At 42.1% G+C, this 22,527-nt stretch overlaps 2 protein-coding genes across 3 annotated transcripts; both read right to left on the bottom strand.

The window, feature by feature from the left end:
- Positions 1 to 366: 366 nt before the first annotated feature.
- LOC310864874 (heterogeneous nuclear ribonucleoprotein L-like) lies at positions 367 to 10,591 on the bottom strand. 2 transcript variants are annotated; one of them, XM_083773693.1, is made up of 13 exons: positions 10,459 to 10,591; positions 9,600 to 9,715; positions 8,354 to 8,591; positions 7,960 to 8,142; positions 7,762 to 7,834; positions 4,416 to 4,448; positions 4,066 to 4,137; positions 3,723 to 3,973; positions 2,464 to 2,585; positions 2,128 to 2,329; positions 1,788 to 1,845; positions 1,435 to 1,545; positions 367 to 951 (listed from the first exon to the last, which is right to left on the bottom strand). In XM_083773693.1, the coding sequence occupies exons 1-13, from the start codon at positions 10,534 to 10,536 to the stop codon at positions 893 to 895; spliced, it is 1,596 nt and encodes a 531-aa protein (XP_083629819.1). In that variant the 5' UTR covers positions 10,537 to 10,591; the 3' UTR covers positions 367 to 892. The 2 variants fall into 2 exon arrangements, with proteins under 2 accessions (XP_083629819.1, XP_083629818.1); XM_083773692.1 differs by having other exon boundaries at positions 8,354 to 8,627.
- Positions 10,592 to 16,414: 5,823 nt separating this feature from the next.
- Positions 16,415 to 20,101, bottom strand: LOC310863884 (serine/arginine-rich splicing factor 7-like; the record flags this gene model as incomplete). Its single annotated transcript, XM_083772403.1, is given in 6 exon segments — positions 16,415 to 16,519; positions 18,687 to 18,732; positions 19,536 to 19,718; positions 19,887 to 19,941; positions 19,944 to 20,067; positions 20,069 to 20,101. Coding segments are annotated over 6 exon segments (534 nt in total). The 3' UTR covers positions 16,415 to 16,426.
- Between the last annotated feature and the right edge of the window lie 2,426 nt (positions 20,102 to 22,527).

The following is a 22,527-nucleotide window of genomic DNA, read 5'->3' on the forward strand; positions in this document are numbered from 1 at the left end:
TGAAGCGCTGTACAATTTTGTAAAAATATATACATTTAGTTCGAATGCCCCCACCAAAAATAACTTCGCTAAAATGAAAGAAAGCAGCAAATGAATAAACTCATCTTTTACTTTCTCCAATAACCTAGAATATAAACCTTGGTAAGCCTAAAGCTAAAAAAAAACGAAAGTTGTCAAAGTACATTTACTCAGTTACTGTACACCTCTGGCAGCTAATCGACTGCTCTGTGGTCATATTTCCAAATAATTAGGGATGGACTTTCCAAAGGTTGGACCATCTCAAAATGCATTTCAGTTGTAATCCACTGACTTTTTTCATACCATATTTCTCTCGGTTATGGACAAAAATCAGGCCATAGAGAGAACTAAGTTTCAAGTCGTATTTAATTTTTCTTACAACAAAACAAACTCCTACTACATAGTATCATGGAGGTGCGGTATTGAAATCGTAGCAATAATAATAAAAAAAAACACATTAAACAAGGGAAAAAATAAAATAAAAAATGCTTCAAAATAAACACTTCATACAAAAGTTACAATTGCCATTTATCCATCCAAGCATAAAAACAGATCTCTGAAATATTCTATTTAACACTCCGAGCTTTTGTATGATTATAAAGTAAAAAGGACAACTGAAGAATACAGACACAGACGCCTTATAAACCACACCTGGACAAGCTGAATACCATCTTTTCAAATGCTGGTCAGTATTGGTTTAAAGTCTGTTTGGTGTGACGAAGAAAACAGGTTTGCAGCTGGCAGGGTTTTTAAACCATGCAGGCCAATATCCTTCGCAGGTTGACATATTAAGTTTTGTTCAGTTTGCACCAGGTGGGTTTTGTGAAAAGTCGTGGTCTAAGTGGGGGGTGGGAGTCCTCTGCAGACAGCGCACTCAGTTGGCATGCTGCACAGTGGAGAAGCACAGCTTCAAGGTGTATGGGTACGGACCAGCTGTGAAGAGGGGGGGGGGGGGGGGAGAGGTGATTAGACACATATTGCAAGGAAATAAAGGAATTCAAATATAAATATATAGCAACAAATTCCGACAATATCATGTTAATAGGATCAATGGGTACCGGGACACAGGGGTGGTCTCTTAGATGGGTCCCAGGGACATTTTATGAGTCCTACTTCAATGACATTGAACAGAGTACAGTATTGTACCTTGAGTCCTTTCTCAATTTAGTGAGTCTTTGCAGGATGCAGACTATTTGCATCACTGCCATAGCCAACTGCTCAGAGATTAAAATAAAGTTCCACCCTAAAACACTGTGCAATCGTCATCACATACTGTGCATTTATAGCATTGTACAGAGCATCAATGTTTGTCTTAGCCACTCTAATCCTAGCAAGTGTTCTACAAGCTCAGTGCAACACATGAGGCTAGTGGTTGTGGTGCATTTTCCCTTCAGGGCGATACACTTGTGTACATACTCGAGTTCTTCATCTGAAAGTGGTTTATCAAGCCCAGTGCCTCCATGGCATCATTGATGGACTCCCACTCCAGCAGGCCTGATGCACTTCGCTCACTGGGGGCAGCGCCACCTTGTGATCAAACAACACAGTCACAGGGATTACTGACCACATTCAGGACATCACAGAAATATACTCTCATTTGCATTTTACTTGTTAATTCCATTTCAGTCATGAATGAGATGTATATAGATTTCCACTTTGCACAATATCTATAGTAGGAACCATCTAAGATTTCTGCATTGCAGACATTTAGCCATTGCTAAACTAGTTAACAGAACAATTTTTTTTAATATAATGGTTAAAATGCTTACTCTTTCCCGTGAACAGTTTGATGTTTACAGGATTCTTGACACCAAGTTCCTCACAAATCTGTAAAGAAGGCAATCAGTTAAGTGACATAATTAATCCTACATAATTGCTTAGAAACAAATTCACAAAATAAACGTTAATTCGGATATCCAGGAGAACTTCAACAAATGTGTGAACAATTAAAATGCAACAATATATATGAAAGTTGAGATATTTGGTTAGTCCCCTGATGCCCTCAGAGCTGTGTTTTATCTCCTCATTCTTCTCAAATATGAATGTGAGAAATGCAAATTAACATGATTATGTATCGAACGCAAGATGTCTGCCAATTTCCAGACATACCTGCGAGAAAATTTCTGCCGAGGAGTCGGGCTGGGCGTTAAAGAAATGCAGCACATTGCTCGGGTGCTGGATGCGATTCTTGGCCGCTTGCTCTGGAGACGTGAACCGGTTGTTTCTGGATCCATGGAAGTCCTTGAAGCTGCTGGAACCATCATCCAGCTCATAGCACTGTCCTGGCATGATGGCCTGCTGCTTGGACACACTGGAAGGAGGATTACATTTAGTGATCGACGGCATTAAAATAAAATTAAACTTTATTACAAAATAAAATAGAAACATCGCTTCAAGGGGTATGATTTGAACAGTTCATTGGTTACAACCAGTAATTGTACATACCAGACATTGAGTTTCTGTCCAAAGAGGAAATTGTTGTTCAGGTGAGTGATTGCACGGTCTACCGCATAACAGTCTCCCATCTCCACCATGGCTGCTCCAGGTTTACTCTTCATAAACTTCACCTAAAAAGACAAACGCCCAAGTTAACAGCCATAATAATAACAGGTCACATAAGAGCTCCCAGGCACCGGCAGCAAGTACAATGCTGCAAGGCATGACGTTTGTGTAATTAGCAAGGCATGAAGTTTGTGTAATTTGACGGAAAAGAATACAATAGTCGAATATAATAGGTGAGGTGAGACAGGAAACGAGGACATGTCAAGTCACAAGTGACTATAAATCATAGACAAACCAAGCTCAACCTCTGTGCCATCTCATGAAAATGTATATTCAGGGATAGTCTGATAAATGTATTGCTGTCTGGATTGGAACAGTTTATGTCTTTACAAATATTTGACCTCTATTGGATACCGTAGGTCCACAAAAAACACATTCGTCCAACAATGCAATTATACAAATTACAAACATCCCTGGATGTATTAGAAAAGGCAATGCTAGCGAGCTAAAATGAAGCCATCCTTGCATAATGAGAAAATAGAAATCAGTGATCCGGTTATCATCAATAATAAAGCTAATCAGACAACACTACGTCAGAAGCAGTTGGATTCCTTCTGAAGTTCCAGAGCAGCCAATTGGTTAAAGCAGTTTCACTTCCTTTTTCCTTCAAGCCACCACAGGTGTTTCATCAAGGCATTCTGCTGCCACTAAGGAAACTTCTTCCTGGATACACTGCCAAAATAAACCTCTACCGGTATGTTATAATAGGTCTCTAATTTTAAACATATGTAAATACAGTGGTGTGAAGTCAGTTCATAAGATGTCTTTAGTTCGCTATAAACATGAGATGTCTAAACACCAGAGTGCTCCATCTCACCCAACGTGGAGTCAGTGGCACAAAATGTGTATATATATACACACAAATAAAATAAAAAATAAAGTGAGTGGTGCAACAGCACCCCCTATTGGTACTCTAAACATCGGGACACAGGGACAAAGCTGTTCTTTGGAGTGGTTGCACCACTCAAAAAACACCGACATTTGTCGCATGTGCAGTAAGCAGCTCTAAACAGCCGTGCCAGTGGCCTACCTACTGTCTGACATTTAGTTAACAGTCAAAGCTTAGCTTAGCATGTGTTAAGTGAAAAAAATTCTCGACTTACTACCTTCAGTGCATGGCCAACAAAACAAATGGAACCTACCCGCTCCACATTGCCATAGAGACAAAAGACATTGAAGACTCGATCAGCATTCATCTTGACTGGGTCCAGGCCGTACACCATTACAACAGGAGAGTCTGCATGGGCACCATACTCCCCCGGAGGTGGTGGAGGAGGGCCGTAGCCTGGACCATAGCTCCTCCCACCACGCCCTCTCATTGGTGGGCCCATACGGCGACCCTCATATGGAGGGGACCCGTAGCTCTCATCGTAACCACCATGATAACCGCCAGCTGAGGAAGCAAAAAGACAAAGCACATTAGACGAGGGCAAGATCTAAACTCAAAGCATATGATCAATATAATTGACTGTATGGCAGTCTTACCATACTCTGGGGGGTGATCTCCCAGCAGAGCAGGCTGCCTTGCTCGTTTGTTGGGATTGGCGCTTACATCTTCTAAAAAGGGGTGGAAAGGAGAGAGGGGAACGTGTTATATGGCAAGTAGCGATACTACGACAGAAAACTGAAGCTTCTAGGAAGCATCAAATACACAAGATGCTGGGATGTAAGCATTTAAAATTGAATAATTTCAAAACTTTAAAATGCTGATCTTGGCTTTAAATGTCAAAACAGAAATGTTATGGGGAGATCAAGGATGGTTGGAGAGAATGGCAGTTGGCAAGGAATAGAATTCCTCAATTATGATGAAACAGTAACACAAGTACAGTACACACCTGCACCGTTTCCATTGCCCTCTGCTTCACCATCTGTACAGGTACACAATAATCAAACAGGTTAATTCAATTTTCTAAAGTTACAGTACATAACACACAATTTCCACTACCACCCCCTATATAATATGTTCAAGAAAATGATACCAAAAATACACCAACACTAGACTGGCATGGCAGTTAAGGGATGTTATACCACATTGTCTAATTGTCACAATACACAATCAGTGCCATTATGTGTCATTAGTTTTTTTTGCCTGTTGGCTGTTAACAGAGGAACAGAGAGAACATACAAACATAGGGCCAATGTTAGTGGAGTCTTGACAGGAAAAACCCACAACCACCTCCCACCACAACCCAGAAAGAGAGTAAGCCTGTATGGGGAAAGATGGTTAGGTCAGTCTTGTATGGCCATGGTGGGTGCTGGGGGACTGGCGTAATCGTGTGGTGCTGTGGTCTGTGCAGTCGTGCTCCCTAGGTGAGGGAGGGCTTGATTTACTTACTGCTTGCTTACAAACAGTGGGAGAGGGGAAGACATTTGCTTCAGAAGTAGTTCCATCAATGTCCACCAAATTCATTTCATCCCATACTCATTCCCTCGTTCGCTGAAAGAACCCGCTGGAGGGGGGGGTTCTATCAAGATGCAGGCCATTGCTGGCAGGTCGGTTAATGGGTCCATGCTAACTTCACTGGTAGGCTGCCATAGAGCACATTTCAGATGGGGGAGCTGGCTCCTTTGTAAATTGCCAAACCTGCATCACATGGAAGGTGTTAAAAATCTGCACTCAGAAAAAAATAGAGCTATACAGGGATGCATGTAGCAAGAAAAGCACATGGGAGGGAAAGATGAGGAGAAAGAGGAAAGGGGAGCTCAACCTCCACATAAGTGTTTGATAGGCCTGACTTGAGTGTGCTAATGCCTGGTGGTGTCAGCAATGTTCTGTCTTCATCAGTTGTTCACTCCAATGTGACTGGCTACAACGTGGAGATCAGTGGTGGTGGTGGTGGTGTTAAGTCATCTATTGGATCAGTTGGTGGTACAGCAACAGGAAGTATTGAAGGAGAGAATGTGTTGCTTGAGTGTTTTGTTCTTGTGTCAGCAACTCCAATGTGACTGGCTGGCTACAACTTGGATCAGTGGTGGTAGTGCAAGTCATCTATTGGATCAGTTGGTAGTACAGCATCAGAAGTGGAGGTAATGTGTTGCTTGAGTGTTTTGTAGTTCTTAGCAACTGAAGAGGAAAAATGAAACAAAACCAACCCCTTCCCTCCAACAACAGTAAACCGGTAGAGCAAGAACTGTCAGCATGATCTCATTCTCAATTGACTTGTGAGTGAGTGAGTCTGTTGGTTGTTGCGAGGTTTGTCACTAGCTTTGTCTTTACGTGGATGGACGTTAATCTTTATGGTGTCGCCTTCCATCTTTGGACTGGTATCAGTCAGCTTTGTTGTTGCGATGCAGAGATGAGAAGTGTTGAGGGTGGATGAAGAGTCATCAGTCCTACAACATGTTGCATGAGTGGAGACTATGTCCTCTCCCTGTGTCTGAAGGGACCATGGGACTTCTGTACAAGGGTGGATGTGTCCTCACATAAAACGTAGACACTTGAGGTGGTGGCGCGTGTTGTCAGTGCAAATGTGTCTGCCTCTCCCTCTTGAGACAAAGTTTGGTACATTTTACTTTGCAATTACAGCGATTCCGACATGGAGACTGGCATGGCTTCTGTTGCAGTATCCCCATACGGACCATGGTCTCGTCCACTATTCAATTTGGCAAAGAACCAGACTGACAGCAGTACGAATAGTGGAAGAGACCAAGATCTGGCTGTGTGATTAGGAAATTCGTTTTAGCTTTGGACTTGAGAATAACAGTTTTATAAGCACCAGATCGTTTTAGACGCCACTGTAGTAATACACGACTACACGTGGAACTAAAGCCATGTTCAAAGGTCAGGGCTGATGGGCAATTTTCAATTCAGTGACTGAATTAAATATAAATGTGGAAACTTTTAAAGCCAAACAAAATGTGTCAAGTGATAAAGATGAGTACCCAAAACAAGAGCCTCATAATGGAATATGGAGTTCATAATGGACATGTGAGCGTACGTCAACCTGACCGCAAAGTAACCAGACAACATAACTGTCATATCTTAGTCAGTTCCTATAATTGGCAGTATGGAACAGCTAGTATAATAAAAGTTGTTTATTTCCTATCACTCTACTGCTCCAGGGCTGAGAAGGATGGACGGGAACACACTGCAGAGCTGCCAACTCAAACCTAAGTATACCTGGCGGCCAATTGGTTGCATGTTAGAGTCTCTGTGGTTGGCTACTTTCCTACTGAATTTCAGTACAATCATTTTATATTTTGTAATGCCTTCTCCTTTATGATCACCCTGTGCCTCAGTACACCAGTGGGCACCATCTGAGCTTTGCATCAGTGGCGTCAATCAAAGCACTTTTTAATTGACTGCCAACTGAGAGTTTGGATGAGTTCTTACACTAGATAGCGCTCTTGCTAACCTATGGTTGCATGTGTGTGCATGCAGCTGAGATGGCTACCATTTTTACCCAGCTGGACATTGTGTAACTAGTGAAACACACAGAGTATATAGGATTCAACTCAAGTGGCTTCAGGGATGTTTAAACCCTTTTTAGAATAAAAATAAATTACCCTTCAGTCTGACCCCAAAAGCCTCATTCCAAACAATAGTGAAATGTTGGCAGCCCTCCAGTGTCACATCAACATTGTCTTAGCAGCGTCAGTTATGCCAAAAGAATGCCATTTCTTACTGCCAAGAAGCATGACAGTCATGCTTTGCATAACTCTTGTCTGAGGGAGCCCAACAGAAGAGTAACATTTGTGTTTTGGATGGAGTAAATGTAACTGTCCCACCGTTAATTATATAAAAATGCTCAATTAGCCTAAAAGTAAAATATTTTGTTAAATATCTGTATACATTTCATGTCTTTATTTAGAAATTAGGGCAAATCATGCAGCTGACTGCAGGCTGATAAGATAGTTACACTCAATGTCCATAATTTCTCCATAATATACTTTAAAAGACATGCTCGTTGCCCAACAGTTTTACAGAAGAAGGCCCCTAAAGCCACACTTCATTCATAATGCCACAGTAGCTCCTTGGGACCCAAATCAAGCATAATGAATTCAAATATGTAGCATTGTGAAGGAAGTCTCCCAGCCTCCATGGTTCCAGAAAAGCCTAGTTGCTGAAAGACCCACTCCCATCCCAAGTAGTAAAGGGGCTGAAAAGTATCTTTTCACCAAGAAAAAAAAAGGGAGACTTGGTGTTTATGAATGTATGAATGCTTGTTTTTGAGGGTTTACCTGGACCCCCCAAGTTGGGGTTGGTGTAGTCCCAAGTGTCCTGGTCGTTCTTGAACACATTCAGACGAGTAGGCTGTGGGAATACAAAATGAATTGCATAAACACCATTAACTATCAAATGGGTTGCCTTTCATATGACTGGCACATGTTAAATGTAGCATGTTTGTCAGGGGGAAAGCCATATTTTGCAGCACATACCTTGGCATATTCAATCTTGAGTGTGCAGCAGCCAGAATAAATGTCAGCTCCATTGAGTGAAGCTTTAGCCCGTTGTGCACTCTGCACCGAGTCAAATTCAACCATGGCTTGGACACCATTCTTCCTGAAGATGACAATTCTCTGGACTGGGCCACAGTTGTTGCAGATAGTATAGAGGACATCCTGTGTGTAAAAGAGCATCAATGTCAGCACAGTTGAGTGGAAATAAACAGCAAAAATATACTATATCAAAGCTAATGATTTAATGTCATAGTAAGCTCTTATTATATTTGTATGCCCATGCTACCCTGAAGTTCATGTTGTTGTATGTGTATCGTGTGTGTGATTGACATGAATCTAAAAAGTACTGTAGTAATTAAGTGTAATTGTTTACCGAGGTGATCGGATAAATGGGATTCATGATGGTGAGCAGCAGAACATTGTTGACACTCCTGGAGTCGTCAGAGTCTCCTGGTCTGGAGATCTTTTGGCTGGTGGAGTAGTTGATGAATGCCGGGTGGCCAGCGATGTACACCTGGTTGTCTGCAGCATAGGTCACAGCCGTGGAGGAGCCATTCATGTCCTCGTACTCAACTAGTGCCTGACGTTTCTTCGGCATCACCACCACATAACTAGGTACATCAGAGAGGCCATTCAGTGGATAGGTTCTGGTTCGTAATACATAAATGATATTGAACAGTAATGTTAGTCGATACAATGATCCTTAAACTCTTACAATATTTTACGTATGAAAAATATGTGTGGCATAATAACAAAAACATGGGTACAATTGTAATTAATGTTTGCATGTTAAAGGACAACTTTAGTTTTTTTCCAACCACGGTTCAGGTTTTAGCCGGTTATTAGAGAAAGTAAAAGATGAGGGTAAATTTCTCTTCATTTGCTGCTTTCTTTCGTTTTAGCAATGTTTTTATAGGGGGCCTTCAAACATGGGGCTAAATATGTATTCCTTTTTTTTCTTTTACAAATTGTATAGTTTTATTTTTTACTATAGTCCTACTAGACCCCAGAAAAGTACACATGGCCACAAAAGATTGCAGGATCTACTGAATGTGAAGGGGGTGACAAACTGGCAGGTAGATCCTGTGATAAGATGTAATATCCTGTGGTCTAGTAGCACTATAGTAAATGATTTAAAAAAAGATTAACACTCATCTTTTACTTTATCCAATAACCTAAAACATGAACCTTGGTTGGAAAAAAAAAAAAACTAAAGTTGCCCTTTAAGGATCTTATTCATAATCAAATTTAAGGCTTGGATCCCACGCACAAAGGATTGCTCAAGCTGTCTGCCAAGAAAATACTCTCAGACAATGATATTTTAGAATAATATTTCAGTAGCCAGGACGATACAAGAGTACCCATTAAGACCCGAGATCGGTTCTACAAATGCCTTCTAAATCAGTAGTTCTCACAGATTAAAAAAAACTGGGAGATGTACAAGCTCGCAGCGTGGCACCAAGTGACGCGATGTGAGCTTATATGCGCTATTTTTGAATAGCCCAAACCACAAAGCAAAAAAAACCTAAAATGACAAAGATGAGAACTACCGATTTAGAAGGCATTTGTAAAATCGGTGTCGGGTTTAAAAAGAGGGGTATAGAATTAAAAGAAATTACCTGATGGCTCCGAACTCCTGCAATGCTTCTACCAGATCCGCTTCGGTGACGCCATCCACTAATCCACGGATGTGCACCACCACAGACGGGAGGGTCTTGTGGGGATCCTCATATCCCTTTAAAAAAATATTATATATATTAAATATGAGACATACATGTATATATGTATACATTGGCCAAGCTACATAGGCAGAGGGGAATCCTATTGTAATTTAATTAAACATTTGTAACTCTGTTACGTGTCCTTAAAATGTGTAGGCCCCTGGAGTGGCTCTCGCTGCTGCTACACACAAACGCCTTGGGTCATAACGTATCGTAACGGGCGGGGGGGGGGAAGGGTGGGTTAACATGCAGCTTTAGGTTCACTAATCATTAATCAAAGCTAAATGTGAATCAATTTGTTGTTGTTCAACCAACACCAAAACCACGAGCAAATGTAGTTTAGACTTAAAATGTAATGCAAATCGCTGCCTTTAAAAAAAACGACCCCGTTCGATATTAAAGCGCTCCGTTTTTATTTAAGTTAGCATGTATGCTAACGGAACAAAGCGCTACGTCGTATGGTCACATTATTATGGCGTGGCCCGGCGAGCTCCTTTCATTCAATTCAAACACGGAGCATATCGGCGATTGGGTCTCGGTTTGCGCTTATAAAAAATGCATACTATTAAACACATTTAAGTGCGTATTTATATGCAATATAAAAATAACCCAAATGAAATGAATTAGTACGCGGAGGGAGGGGGTTCGGTTACCTTAGCAGCGTACTGAGAATGAAATGCGCGTGGCAACTGTGGCTCCAAACATGGTGCATATTTACGGATATATATATATTTCGCATTTCTCAAATTCAACTTACTGTGGACATTCCGTCAGTTTTCTGTCTTTTGCTCGCCCGCCCTTCCTCCCCGTAATAACGGCTCGTTGCAGTAGCCATGTTGTCCTGCTGGTTAAAAAGGATATTGGTGAAGTGACGAGAGATGAAATGGCCGGAAAACTCCTAGAAGATCCGAGCTCCGCTGGCCACGCCTTCTAGGGTTTGTGCCGGGCCCTGATAGGCTGGCTGACAACCTACGTCGTCAGTCTGCCCGTGACGTTTAGTCTCCGCGAACCAATAGGGAAACTCGAGATAATCTTTGCAATGATGTTGCTGTGAGTTTGTTGTTTTGTTGGTTATGGTTATATGGTTATATTAAAGGTGAATTGATTCACTCATATCCTTTATATAAGTTTATAACCATGGTTATTGCATAACCTCCTGTTTTATTTCAGAGGTTTTCAAACCCTTTCATGTCCAAGGACCCCCAAATAATAATAATAATTGACATTTATATATAATATGTACATAAATACTCAAAGTCGGTTTACATAAGAAAGACAATTAAATATGTATTTGGCTGTGGACCCCATAATAGGTCTGAAAATATGCTCTGTTAGGGACCCCTGGAACATAAGATTTGTGTTAAAATGTTATTATTATTATTATCATTATTGTGACCGTAAGTCGCATTTACTATGAAAACATGCATCTCGCGTCCGCCACACCTCCATATATGGTCATGCCTCATGACATCACGTCCATATATGGTCACGCCTCGTGACATCACGTGACATCATGAAGACCCTTATGTTGCGTTCACACGGGCAGGTGAAACGATGCAATCTACCATTCATTGTCAAAGGAAGCCAGCAACATGACGTTGCAAAGGCGCAAAGATGCATAGCTGCTCCAAATCAACTCACAATGCGTCTTTGCATCGTTTCATCTGCCAGTGTGAACACACCATTATATATGGTGCCTTGTGACACATCACACCAGCATATATGGCCATCTCCATATATGAAGGGTCACGACACTGACCCCATCTAACCCTGGATAACCATACATACAAAAGACTGGATCATTCATCACATTGATTTGCATATACAGTATATGGAGCCGGCCAGATACTCTACATCTGACCTCAAACCTTAGATCTCCATATATGGAGCTGAGCTGTTCTGACATTCCATATGTTGACCCTCCCCACCCGTCCTTCCTGTTCTGATATTCCATATGTTAATCTGATCTCATCAAACCCTGTAAGCTACACTCTAGACACGCTCCATACTGTATATGGCCAGTACAGAATTCATGGAAGGAGATAGGGCACCATTATTTTGGTAAAGGATTACTTTATTGAGTACAGAATTCATTCCATGTTGATCTGACCCCCCTATGCATTCTTTTGGTAAAGGATTACTTTATTGAGTACAGAATTAATTCCATGTTGATCTGCCCCCCCTATGCATGCCAAAGCGCCAGCGCTCGCCCACCAGTCTGCCGTCACCCAGGCGGATGCGCGAAGCGACCTCGTCCTCAGGGTGTCTTACATTTGCATCCACCTCTTGGTACCACAGCACCTCAAAGGCCCTTAAAACAAGGCTCCAGACCTCCCAAAACAAACTGGTCAGGCTCCTACTTGGCCTCACCCCCCGAACCCACCTCACCCCTGCCCACTTTGACAGGCTGGGATGGCTTAGGGTCGACGACAGAGTACAGCATCTTGCAATGGGTCTGGTCCACAATATTCGATACACCACCAAGATACCCATGTACCTGTCTAAATACTTCCTTAATGTAAACGAAGTCCACACCCACAACACCAGAGGGAGTGCAACAAACCATGTACAACCCAGATTCGGCACAAACAAGGGACTAAATTATTTTCGCTCCTATGCACCAAAATGTGGAACGCCCTACCAACAGTCATTAAGACATGTGAATCCCTTGACTCCTTCAAAACCGCTCTCAAAGGGCACCTACGGATGGCTGCAATTCGAAACTGGCCTCTGTAAAATCTGAATCCCCCACCCACCCCCCATCTCCCCTCACTGTATATGTATCTTTTCCCTTTTTGCTTCCTATATGATGAATTACTGTTCTGTTCTTTAGCTACATAGAAATGTCTATTTGTATGTCTCTAAATGTTTTGATGAATTGAACAATGTGGACCCTGTTGTAAACAAGTGTAATGCTTAATTGGGTCGTCCACTCACAGTTAACAGTCTTTGTATTGAGTTTGTGCTTGAAATGTACTGTAAATTCTGCAAACTGTTAATAAATATTTCAATCAATCAATCAATACTGGTTATTCCCAAATTTAAAATAACGTAGTTATAATTTGTTATAATAATAAGGGTAATAGTACAAAAAAATGAGAAGAAATGCTGTCTATGCTTCGGCTTTCTCTTAAAAACATTTAGTATGTAGCTTGGAATGTAGCTTGGAATGTCACTTGACATGCTTCTGTGGAAACAGTTAATTAATGAATGACCTCAAGGCAGTTTTTTGTAGCAGATAGCCTTGGGTAGCTTTTAGTCAGGTGAAACCATCTAGTCAGTCACCACCTATAGTCATACTGAATGCCTAGTTGGTTTTTTTTTACCATATATTTGCCATTTGCTCGGTTTCATCTACCTTTTGCTGCATTAATCATTCATATGCAACTGGGACATGTAGAGTCTATATAAATATTATATATATCAAAAAGAGAGAAACCTTCCAAGGAAGGGACTGCACACTCCAGGGAACATAGACGGACAACTTACTGCATCAACTTATTTATCCGTCTCTGTTCCCTGGAGTGTGCAGTCCCTTCCTTGGAAGGTTTTTCTCTTTTTGATGTCTATATGCCTGCCAACTAGACTTGCACCTCCTACGGGTCTTTTTGGATGTGCAGGAGTCCCTTTTTTGTCTCACACTCTCACACACACACACACACACACACACACACACACACACACACACACACACACACACACACACACACACACACACACACACACACACACACACACACACACACACACACACACACACACACACACACACACACACACACACACACACTTATACTCTCTCTCTCTTTCACCCCACTGGCTACAACATAATTTATACATCCTACCCAGTTATAAAGATGTCACTCCAGTACATTGGTTTATGATACATTACACTGCTGTTGCATCTGTGATTGATGCAACAGCCGCCAAACATCACTTTATCAATATACAATTGTATTATTAATTACCACTTTTTCTTTTTTAGAATGTTGGTCATTGTTAGCAGTCTGGTGAAGTATACCATACAATGACACTAAACTTTCAATGCACCTACTTCTACAGTTGGATGACAAACTGCTTGAGTTCATGTGAGTTTGTTTGTCTGGAGATTAGTCTCTGTGACAGTTGATACGATCAACATTCACAGCCATGCAAGACGCAGTCACGATTACGAAGCTTTACAGGTGTGCTGTTGACATGATAATGAAGGGCCTTTAAGGCATTGTTCAAACTTCCAAGATGGGTGTTGTCTGAGATAGGGGTGTGTGTGTGTGTGTGTGTGTGTGTGTGTGTGTGTGTGTGTGTGTGTGTGTGGGGGGGGGGTCGTCATCAACAGATACTCTGACAAGGGGATACCAAGCATTCGTTTTAATTGCTAATGAACAACCGCCCACATTGGTGGGCATCATGGGGTTCACACATCAATTCACCATGACGTCCCCTCTTAAGGGACCATGAATACAGGAACAGCACAACATACTGTGCCTTGATCAACACAAATTCAAACGTAACAAGGACACAAGAGCCAAGATATAGTAGACATTTATCTAAAAAGGCAGGGAGGGCAAAAATCACCCTTAAGCACTCTATACATTCAAAACATCACAAGAATAATTTCAGATGAGAACAAAAGGGACAGTCCGGTTTGATTACAGTGAACGGATACCTGAAAAAAGGCAGTACAGTACTAAAATATTCTGTCTAGGAATGTATTATCATACATATGGCATGCAGACCAGCCAGGTATGTACAGTGTACGAGACACGGTGTCACAGGATGTACAGTATGAAGCACAGGCTGGCGGCATTGGCTGGTGTCCTTGAGCAAGACACTGAACCTGGTTCCGACTGCCAATGAGCAGGTTGGTGCCTTGCATGGTTTCCTCCGCCATCAGTGGGTGATGTACATTATAATGTAAAGCACTTTACAGAAAAGCACTATAAAATCCATTTACCATTTACATGGTAGTTATTTGCATTTGTGAGGTCATGCGCGGGTTATGGCATTTATGGATTAAAAAGTGATTAATCCAAAACTGGACTGGTGCCTCACACCCTGCAGAACGGTGCCAATTAACTCAGCTAAGCATCTACATTTCAGACAACTGCAAATTGCTTTCCGGACTGCCAAAGTCATTGTTAGAATCTACTGTTACACCAATTTTTACAACATCCTCCTCACTGTTTAGTGTTTATACACCCTTACTCGACTTCTCTATAATGGTAGAGGACATACATACATTTTCTACATTCCAAGTTTGCACAGCATGGCGAATGCACTGCAGGAACTAAAAAATCAAATCAAGACTTCACAGAATACGCTGCAGGGCTTTTGAAGCATGTGGAAAGGGGAGAGTCACAACATCTGGGAGTGCAGCTTTCAGAACAAAAATTTGGAGGAATGCGTTTCAGAAGTTGCGAGTGACGTCATGTTGTAGTTGTACCGGAGCTTTCAGACGAAAAGTTTGATGGTCGGAGACAGTATGGACTGCCCTGAAGGATGGGACTACCCCATTTTTTTAAAAAGACAGATAGAAGGTACAACAAACAAGGGATGGGGAATAAATAAAATACTAAATGCTTTCCATAGTAATCTTTTCCTCATACTACACATCTTCCTTGAAACACTCTCTTAAGATTAGAAAACAAAAAACATTCTGAAAATAAAATTCCAGCTGTGCCTCACTTAGATCTTTAGCTCTGCTATAGCTCAGCTGCATTACATAATGTTAAGGTTGGCGTTCCATGTGCTTTCTTTCCAAGTAATGCAGTGTGTACAATATGATCACTATAGTAAGAAGAAGTGAAAGAGAGCACATGGGAAGAGCTATTGAATTAACCATTCTTGCTACGTACTTCCTTATCCCTCTCTATGGGTCCAAAGTCCCCAAACGGCAGCAGCAACAGATGCAAACTCGCCAAAGTTATCTGCCGTTTTTCGTCTTGGAGAAGCTACCTGATCCATGTGACTAGAGTAAACACTTACCTAGGAAGAAGCATCTATAGCCCTAGCTAACATGGCAAATGTTTCTGAGCCTCAACTCTTTAATGCTACATCTAAAAAGACAATAGAGGGAGGATCTAGATTCTAGAACTAGTGGTGAATTCTTCATGCATGGTATTATATTTGAACAATTTAGAAAAGTCCTGGTCAAAACCAACTGGACCTAGAAGTACCAAGCATGAACAGCTAGAAAAGCAAAGGCCGTTAAATAAATACATCACTCATATATAACCTCAATCAGTGTTAAAGTAAGCAACCTGGAGCATTTTACCGGTAACAAGAAGACTCACCCCGGTGCGTGCCCGTTTTTCCTCCCGGAATTTTCCCCAGTGAGGGGGATAACTTTGTAATATGCTATTGGCTGTTTGTATTCTTTTTGGAAAAATATAAAAAGATACTCCTGTGGAAAGGCTATATTATATTACTTATATTGACCCTATAAACAATTTAGTATTATTTAGTATATGTAAGGTTTTGCCCCCTCAAATGGTACCTCGTCAGATAATCCCCACATATCCTACAACAACTTCTGTGAACAGACTTCACTGTAGTAGCTTTTCATAAATTATATTTGTACTTAGGCTGTAGTCTGCTGTCATGAAAGTTTATAGTTAGAGAAATTCAAAGTCCAGCCGTCTGCTGTCCAGCCTCTCCCACCCCTCACTGGGGAAAATTCTGGGAGGAAAACAGAAACGGGGTGAGTCTTCTTGTATTCATTTTACCTATTCCTCTTGTGGCTGGTTGAACGGGAGCAAGAGCCGGAGACAGAGCGCCGTCTGGGCCTGGAGCCTGAACGGGAACGAGACCTGGACCGACTACAAGAGGAAATTACAGGAGGTTATCAGAATAACAAGTATATACAGAGAAAACACTGAAAATAGTCATTCTCTCTTTTCATTCACCAATATGCGACCAAACGCCATCCAAGACTGCACTGTATGTGAATGCTTACTATTCTGCGAGAATTCCATACCATCATACTATAATCATATCATACTATAATTCTAACAATGTCTGTCCGCCTGTGTGTCTGTCTGTATGTGTGTCAGAAACACCGCCGTAGCTCCTCATTGCCTGCACCAATCGCTCCCACAGGCATTGGCCATATGAATATGGAGGGAGTAACAAAGCACTTTTTTTGATTTGACACATTAATGATTATTAATGAATTTATTAGTGAATTAAAAACGCACCGGGCGCAGTACCCCCCACGGCCACAAGGGGGGGGGGGGGGAATATCTCACAACGGGTAAGGGCTAGTCCATATAATAGCTCTCTTTCAGAATTCTAAACCTGATCAGACAGTAGACAGTGGGCTTGCATGTCGGTAGAGGCACACAAGACATTGTGATCACCTTTCATTTACGGTAATTAAAGAGAACAGCGTGAAGGCTTTTGACACCGTGAACCACTCCATACTGGTTAACAAGCTTAAAGCTATTGGTTTTGATAGCACATCAGTGAGCTGGATGCAATCCTACCTGGAGGGGAGAGAACAGATGGTGGAGGTGAACGGAACACTGTCCCCTCCCCTCCCAGTGAGCTGTGGCGTCCCACAAGGAAGCATACTAGGGCCTTTACTGTTCCTTATATATGTCAACGACATGACTTCAGCTTGTGACTGCAACTTGTTCCTGTTCGCAGACGACTCAGCACTGCTGGTCTCGGACAGGAACAAACTGCAGGTTGAAAAGACCCTCAGCTCTGAACTCGGTAGAATCTGCACCTGGCTCGCTGATAACAAACTATCCTTACACCTGGGAAAAACTGAATCCATCCTCTTCGGATCAAATAGTAATCTCAGCAAGGCAGATGGCTTCTTGGTTAGAGTGGGTGACAATATTATCACACGAAAAGATCAAATTACCTACCTAGGTTCCATCCTGGAGGCCAATCTTTCCGGTGATAAAATGGCCACCAACGTAATCAAAAAAGTCAATCAAAGAACAAGATTCCTTTACAGGATCTCCTCACTGGTCAGCAAAAACACCTTGAAGACCTTAACAGGAGCCCTCGTACAAGGTTTCTTTGACTATGCATCCACCTCTTGGTACCACAGCACCTCAAAGGCCCTTAAAACAAGGCTCCAGACCTCCCAAAACAAACTGGTCAGGCTCCTACTTGGCCTCACCCCCCGAACCCACCTCACCCCTGCCCACTTTGACAGGCTGGGATGGCTTAGGGTCGACGACAGAGTACAGCATCTTGCAATGGGTCTGGTCCACAAGATTCGATACACCACCAAGATACCCATGTACCTGTCTAAATACTTCCTTAATGTAAACGAAGTCCACACCCACAACACCAGAGGGAGTGCAACAAACCATGTACAACCCAGATTCGGCACAAACAAGGGACTAAATTATTTTCGCTCCTATGCCACCAAAATGTGGAACGCCCTACCAACAGTCATTAAGACATGTGAATCCCTTGACTCCTTCAAAACCGCTCTCAAAGGGCACCTACGGACGGCTGCAATTCGAAACTGGCCTCTGTAAAATCTGAATCCCCCCCCACCCCACCCCCCCCCCCCCCATTTCCCCTCACTGTATAATGTATATTTTCCCTTTTTTGCTTCCTATATGATGAATTCCTGTTCTGTTCTTTAGCTACATAGAAATGTCTATTTGTATGTCTCTAAATGTTTGTATGTCTCTAAATGTTTTGATGAATTGAACAATGTGGACCCTGTTGTAAACAAGTGTAATGCTTAATTGGGTCGTCAGTTAACAGTCTTTGTATTGAGTTTGTGCTTAAAATGTACTGTAAATTCTACAAACTGTTAATAAATATTTCAATCAATCAAAAAAAAAGACTGGGCAGAAGGCAGTTCTTCTACAGATGTTCAATGGATATTATAATATAAAAGTTTTAAACTAATTTGTGGGCCAAAGTTCGGACCCCCTGGTCTATACCAATCAATACCGGGTCACTCACATATACGTGTGTGTGTGTATGTAGATAATTCAGATGCATACATACCCTTCTCACTGGACTTCTGGACTTGGAACGGGCTGGTGAGCCAGACCTAACATCACAGGAGATAAAAGATTGTTTTGTAACAACAAGTAAAACCATGTCTCTTGGGGGCTTGTTGTGGCCTCACTCCAGCGAGGGGTGCAGTACAAACATGTTCCGACACATGTTTGGCTCAGACAGTCATTAGACAGAAAACCTACCTCTATCCATAACCGTAAGCACGGGAGCAGCGCATGTTGGAGCCATAGTCCGACCGTTGTTCCCGCATGTCGCACTAATGCTCGGTCAGAATTACGTTCGGATCCCCCAGCGAGCACACAATAGTTCTCTAAAGTCCATTTTTTTGGCATCTAACTACTTCCACATATTTGTCTTTTTGCAAATGTATTTTGTAAAGGTTTTTGCATGAGGAAGGGTCAGATCTTTCTAGGTTCACACAGAGGTCATATCTGTGGTTGCTATGGCTGGATATGGGGATTTTCTACTGTACATCGCGGGTTTTCAGAGAGCCTATGCAGTTTCAGCAGGAACTGCTTTTCTAGTTAACTACGTTATTTAAGCTGCCATCTTTATTCGTCATCTGTACCATTATGTATGCATTTACTGGTTGCAACTTAAATGCTATCGGCATCCAAGTTGCAACACCCTCCATTGGCAGCCCATGAATGAAACAGAAAAGTCCTATGATCTGTTTGTATTAAACCATGATAAAGATCTTATTACAGATGTTTGCTGTGTTTCATAAAAATCCACCGTTATGAACAAATGTATAACTGGATTATCAACAACACAAATCATTGAGTTCCAAACTTAAAATAAAATAAATAATAAAATGCGGTTCCATTACTGTACCTGCTACGACGACCACCTCCTCTCTTGTTGAAGCAGTAGCAGTCATACGCATAATGGCCTCTGACGCCACAATGGTAACACCGATCGTTGGGATCAAAATGGCGTCGGAGGCTGGGGCGACCACGGCCCTTCCTAGACATGCACATCGACATTTCCACGCGGATACGAGAGCCACACATGACTCTGTTGGATAAAGGAAAAGCAGCCAAGCAGGGATGGAAAGGCGAAAGGGTTTTAATACATGGATAATTAGCATGTGAAAGCCTGATGATGCGTTTTGCACAGGCATCCCCCGTTTTTCTCACTTGTACTGTAACATAAATAATTAAATATTTATAAAATTGTACTTACTTTCCATCCATGCCTTTCACAGCATCCTCTGCATCTTTGGGATCCTCATAATCAACCCAGGCGGGTTCCTGGCCAGCCATACTGTTTGTAGTGGGCCATAATAACTAAATGCTCGCTCCAGCTCACCCGTGGCAACACCACTGCCAATGTCACCTACAGAGACTTTGCAGTCGGTAGCCCTTTGACGAGCTACGTGAGGACGAGTAGTATGACATCTCTCCTTGCCTGTTTGAGAAGAGACGGGTAAATATTTACATTAGATGACAGCAGATTGAGTAAGATTCACAAGCCATGGTGGCCCTGCCGGTTTATCCAGCATTGTACGAAACAATACCAAGAATAATAATTAAGAATAGTGTGTCACGTTTCATCTTACATGTCTGACTCTGGCCTGACTCTGAAAAAACAAGTGAAGCGTTGAATGGAGATGTGGTGATAGTATGTATGTACCTATGTTTGTGCCAGGCATTAACTATGTGTCCTGCCCATGCGAGATATAACACATGCCAGCACAGTGAACTTAGATACAACGTGATATAATCACTTATCCACAACCATCACTGAACACCATTCTAAAACGTGACGTTAACGAGAACCGTGGGATCCAGCGAACGTGTCACCGACACCAAGTTCAGTCACGTACGTGTGCGGCTGTAACTATAATGCTTTGATGCAAAAACAATGTAAATACAAACAAAACAACGAACTTTGCACAGGTATGCTTTTGGTCCTAGAAGGGATGGGTGGTTGCCAGGTTGGGTGGGGTTGTTTGTTTCTTTTCTATGCCACAAAAATGTGGAATGCCCTACCACACTGTCCCCTCCCCTCCCAGTGAGCTGTGGCGTCCCACAAGGAAGCATACTAGGGCCTTTACTGTTCCTAATATATGATAATGACATGACATCAGCCTGTGACTGCAACTTGTTCCTGTTCGCAGATGACTCAGCACTGCTGGTCTCGGACAGGAACAAACTGCAGGTTGAAAAGACCCTCAGCTCTGAACTCGGTAGAATCTGCACCTGGCTCGCTGATAACAAACTATCCTTACACCTGGGAAAAACTGAATCCATTCTCTTCGGATCAAATAGTAATCTCAGCAAGGCAGATGGCTTCTTGGTTAGAGTGGGTGACAATATTATCACACGAAAAGATCAAATTACCTACCTAGGTTCCATCCTGGAGGCCAATCTTTCCGGTGATAAAATGGCCACCAACGTAATCAAAAAAGTCAATCAAAGAACAAGATTCCTTTACAGGATCTCCTCACTGGTCAGCAAAAACACCTTGAAGACCTTAACAGGAGCCCTCGTACAAGGTTTCTTTGACTATGCATCCACCTCTTGGTACCACAGCACCTCAAAGGCCCTTAAAACAAGGCTCCAGACCTCCCAAAACAAACTGGTCAGGCTCCTACTTGGCCTCACCCCCCGAACCCACCTCACCCCTGCCCACTTTGACAGGCTGGGATGGCTTAGGGTCAACGACAGAGTACAGCATCTTGCAATGGGTCTGGACACCACCAAGATACCCATGTACCTGTCTAAATACTTCCTTAATGTAAACGAAGTCCACACCCACAACACCAGAGGGAGTGCAACCCAGATTCGGCATAAACAAGGGACTCAATTATTTTCGTCCTACTAACAGTTATTAAGACATGCGAATCCCTTGACTCCTTCAAAACCGCGCTCAAAGGGCAACTACGGACGGCTGCAATTCAAAACTGGCCCCCGTAAAAATCTGACCCCACCACCCACCCCTTTTCCCCCTCACTGTATATGTTTCTTTTCCCTTTTTACCTCCTTTATGATGAATTCCTCTTCTTTTTTTGGCTATAAATATAGAAGTGTCTATTTGTACGTCTCTAAATGTCTTGATGATTTGAACAAGGTGGACCCTGTTGTAAACAAGTGTAATGCTTTATTGGGCCGTCCACTCACAGTTAACAGTCTTTGTATTGAGTTGTGCTTGAAATGTACTGTAATTCTGCAAACTGTGTCAAATCAAAATACTTTATTAACCTGACGGTAGCTTTCCAAAGTTAGCTGGAAAGCTAGCTCTGGTCCACAGCCTTCTACGATTCTGCCCTGATTGATCGATTGATTGATTGATTGATTGATTGAAGTATTTATTAACAGTTTGCAGAATTACAGTAGGCCTACAACTCAATACAAAAACTGTCAACTGTGAGTGGACGACGCCATAGTATTGCACTTGTTTACAACTTAAGAGGGTCAACCATTTTCAATTCATGGTAAAAATGTAGACTCCCTGGAGAATGCGGGCATCGATCCCGCTACTTCTCGCATGCTAAGCGAGCGCTCTACCATTTGAGCTAATTCCCCTTGTGTGGAGTCAAGTAGTGAAGTACGAGTGTCATGTAAACCATCATGGCTAGCTGGAAAGCTAACATACGAAGCTTATTGAGAAATTAAATTCATGAGTGATATTTCAGATATATCTCGATAAACAGAACATTAAAAGTAACAATTGAAACACTAATCAATAGGCAAGTTCTGGTCCATAGCTCTATAAATGCCTTCCTTCAAACTAGCTGCCATTGGCTAAAATAAACTATCAAAATAAACATCTAAATCTGTATTTTTTATGTTTATTTTGCTTTAGTTTGAAAGAAAAACAT

Source organism: Protomyctophum parallelum (assembly GCF_964188405.1).
Source record: "Protomyctophum parallelum genome assembly, chromosome: 9".
Taxonomy (NCBI): Eukaryota; Metazoa; Chordata; class Actinopteri; order Myctophiformes; family Myctophidae; genus Protomyctophum; species Protomyctophum parallelum.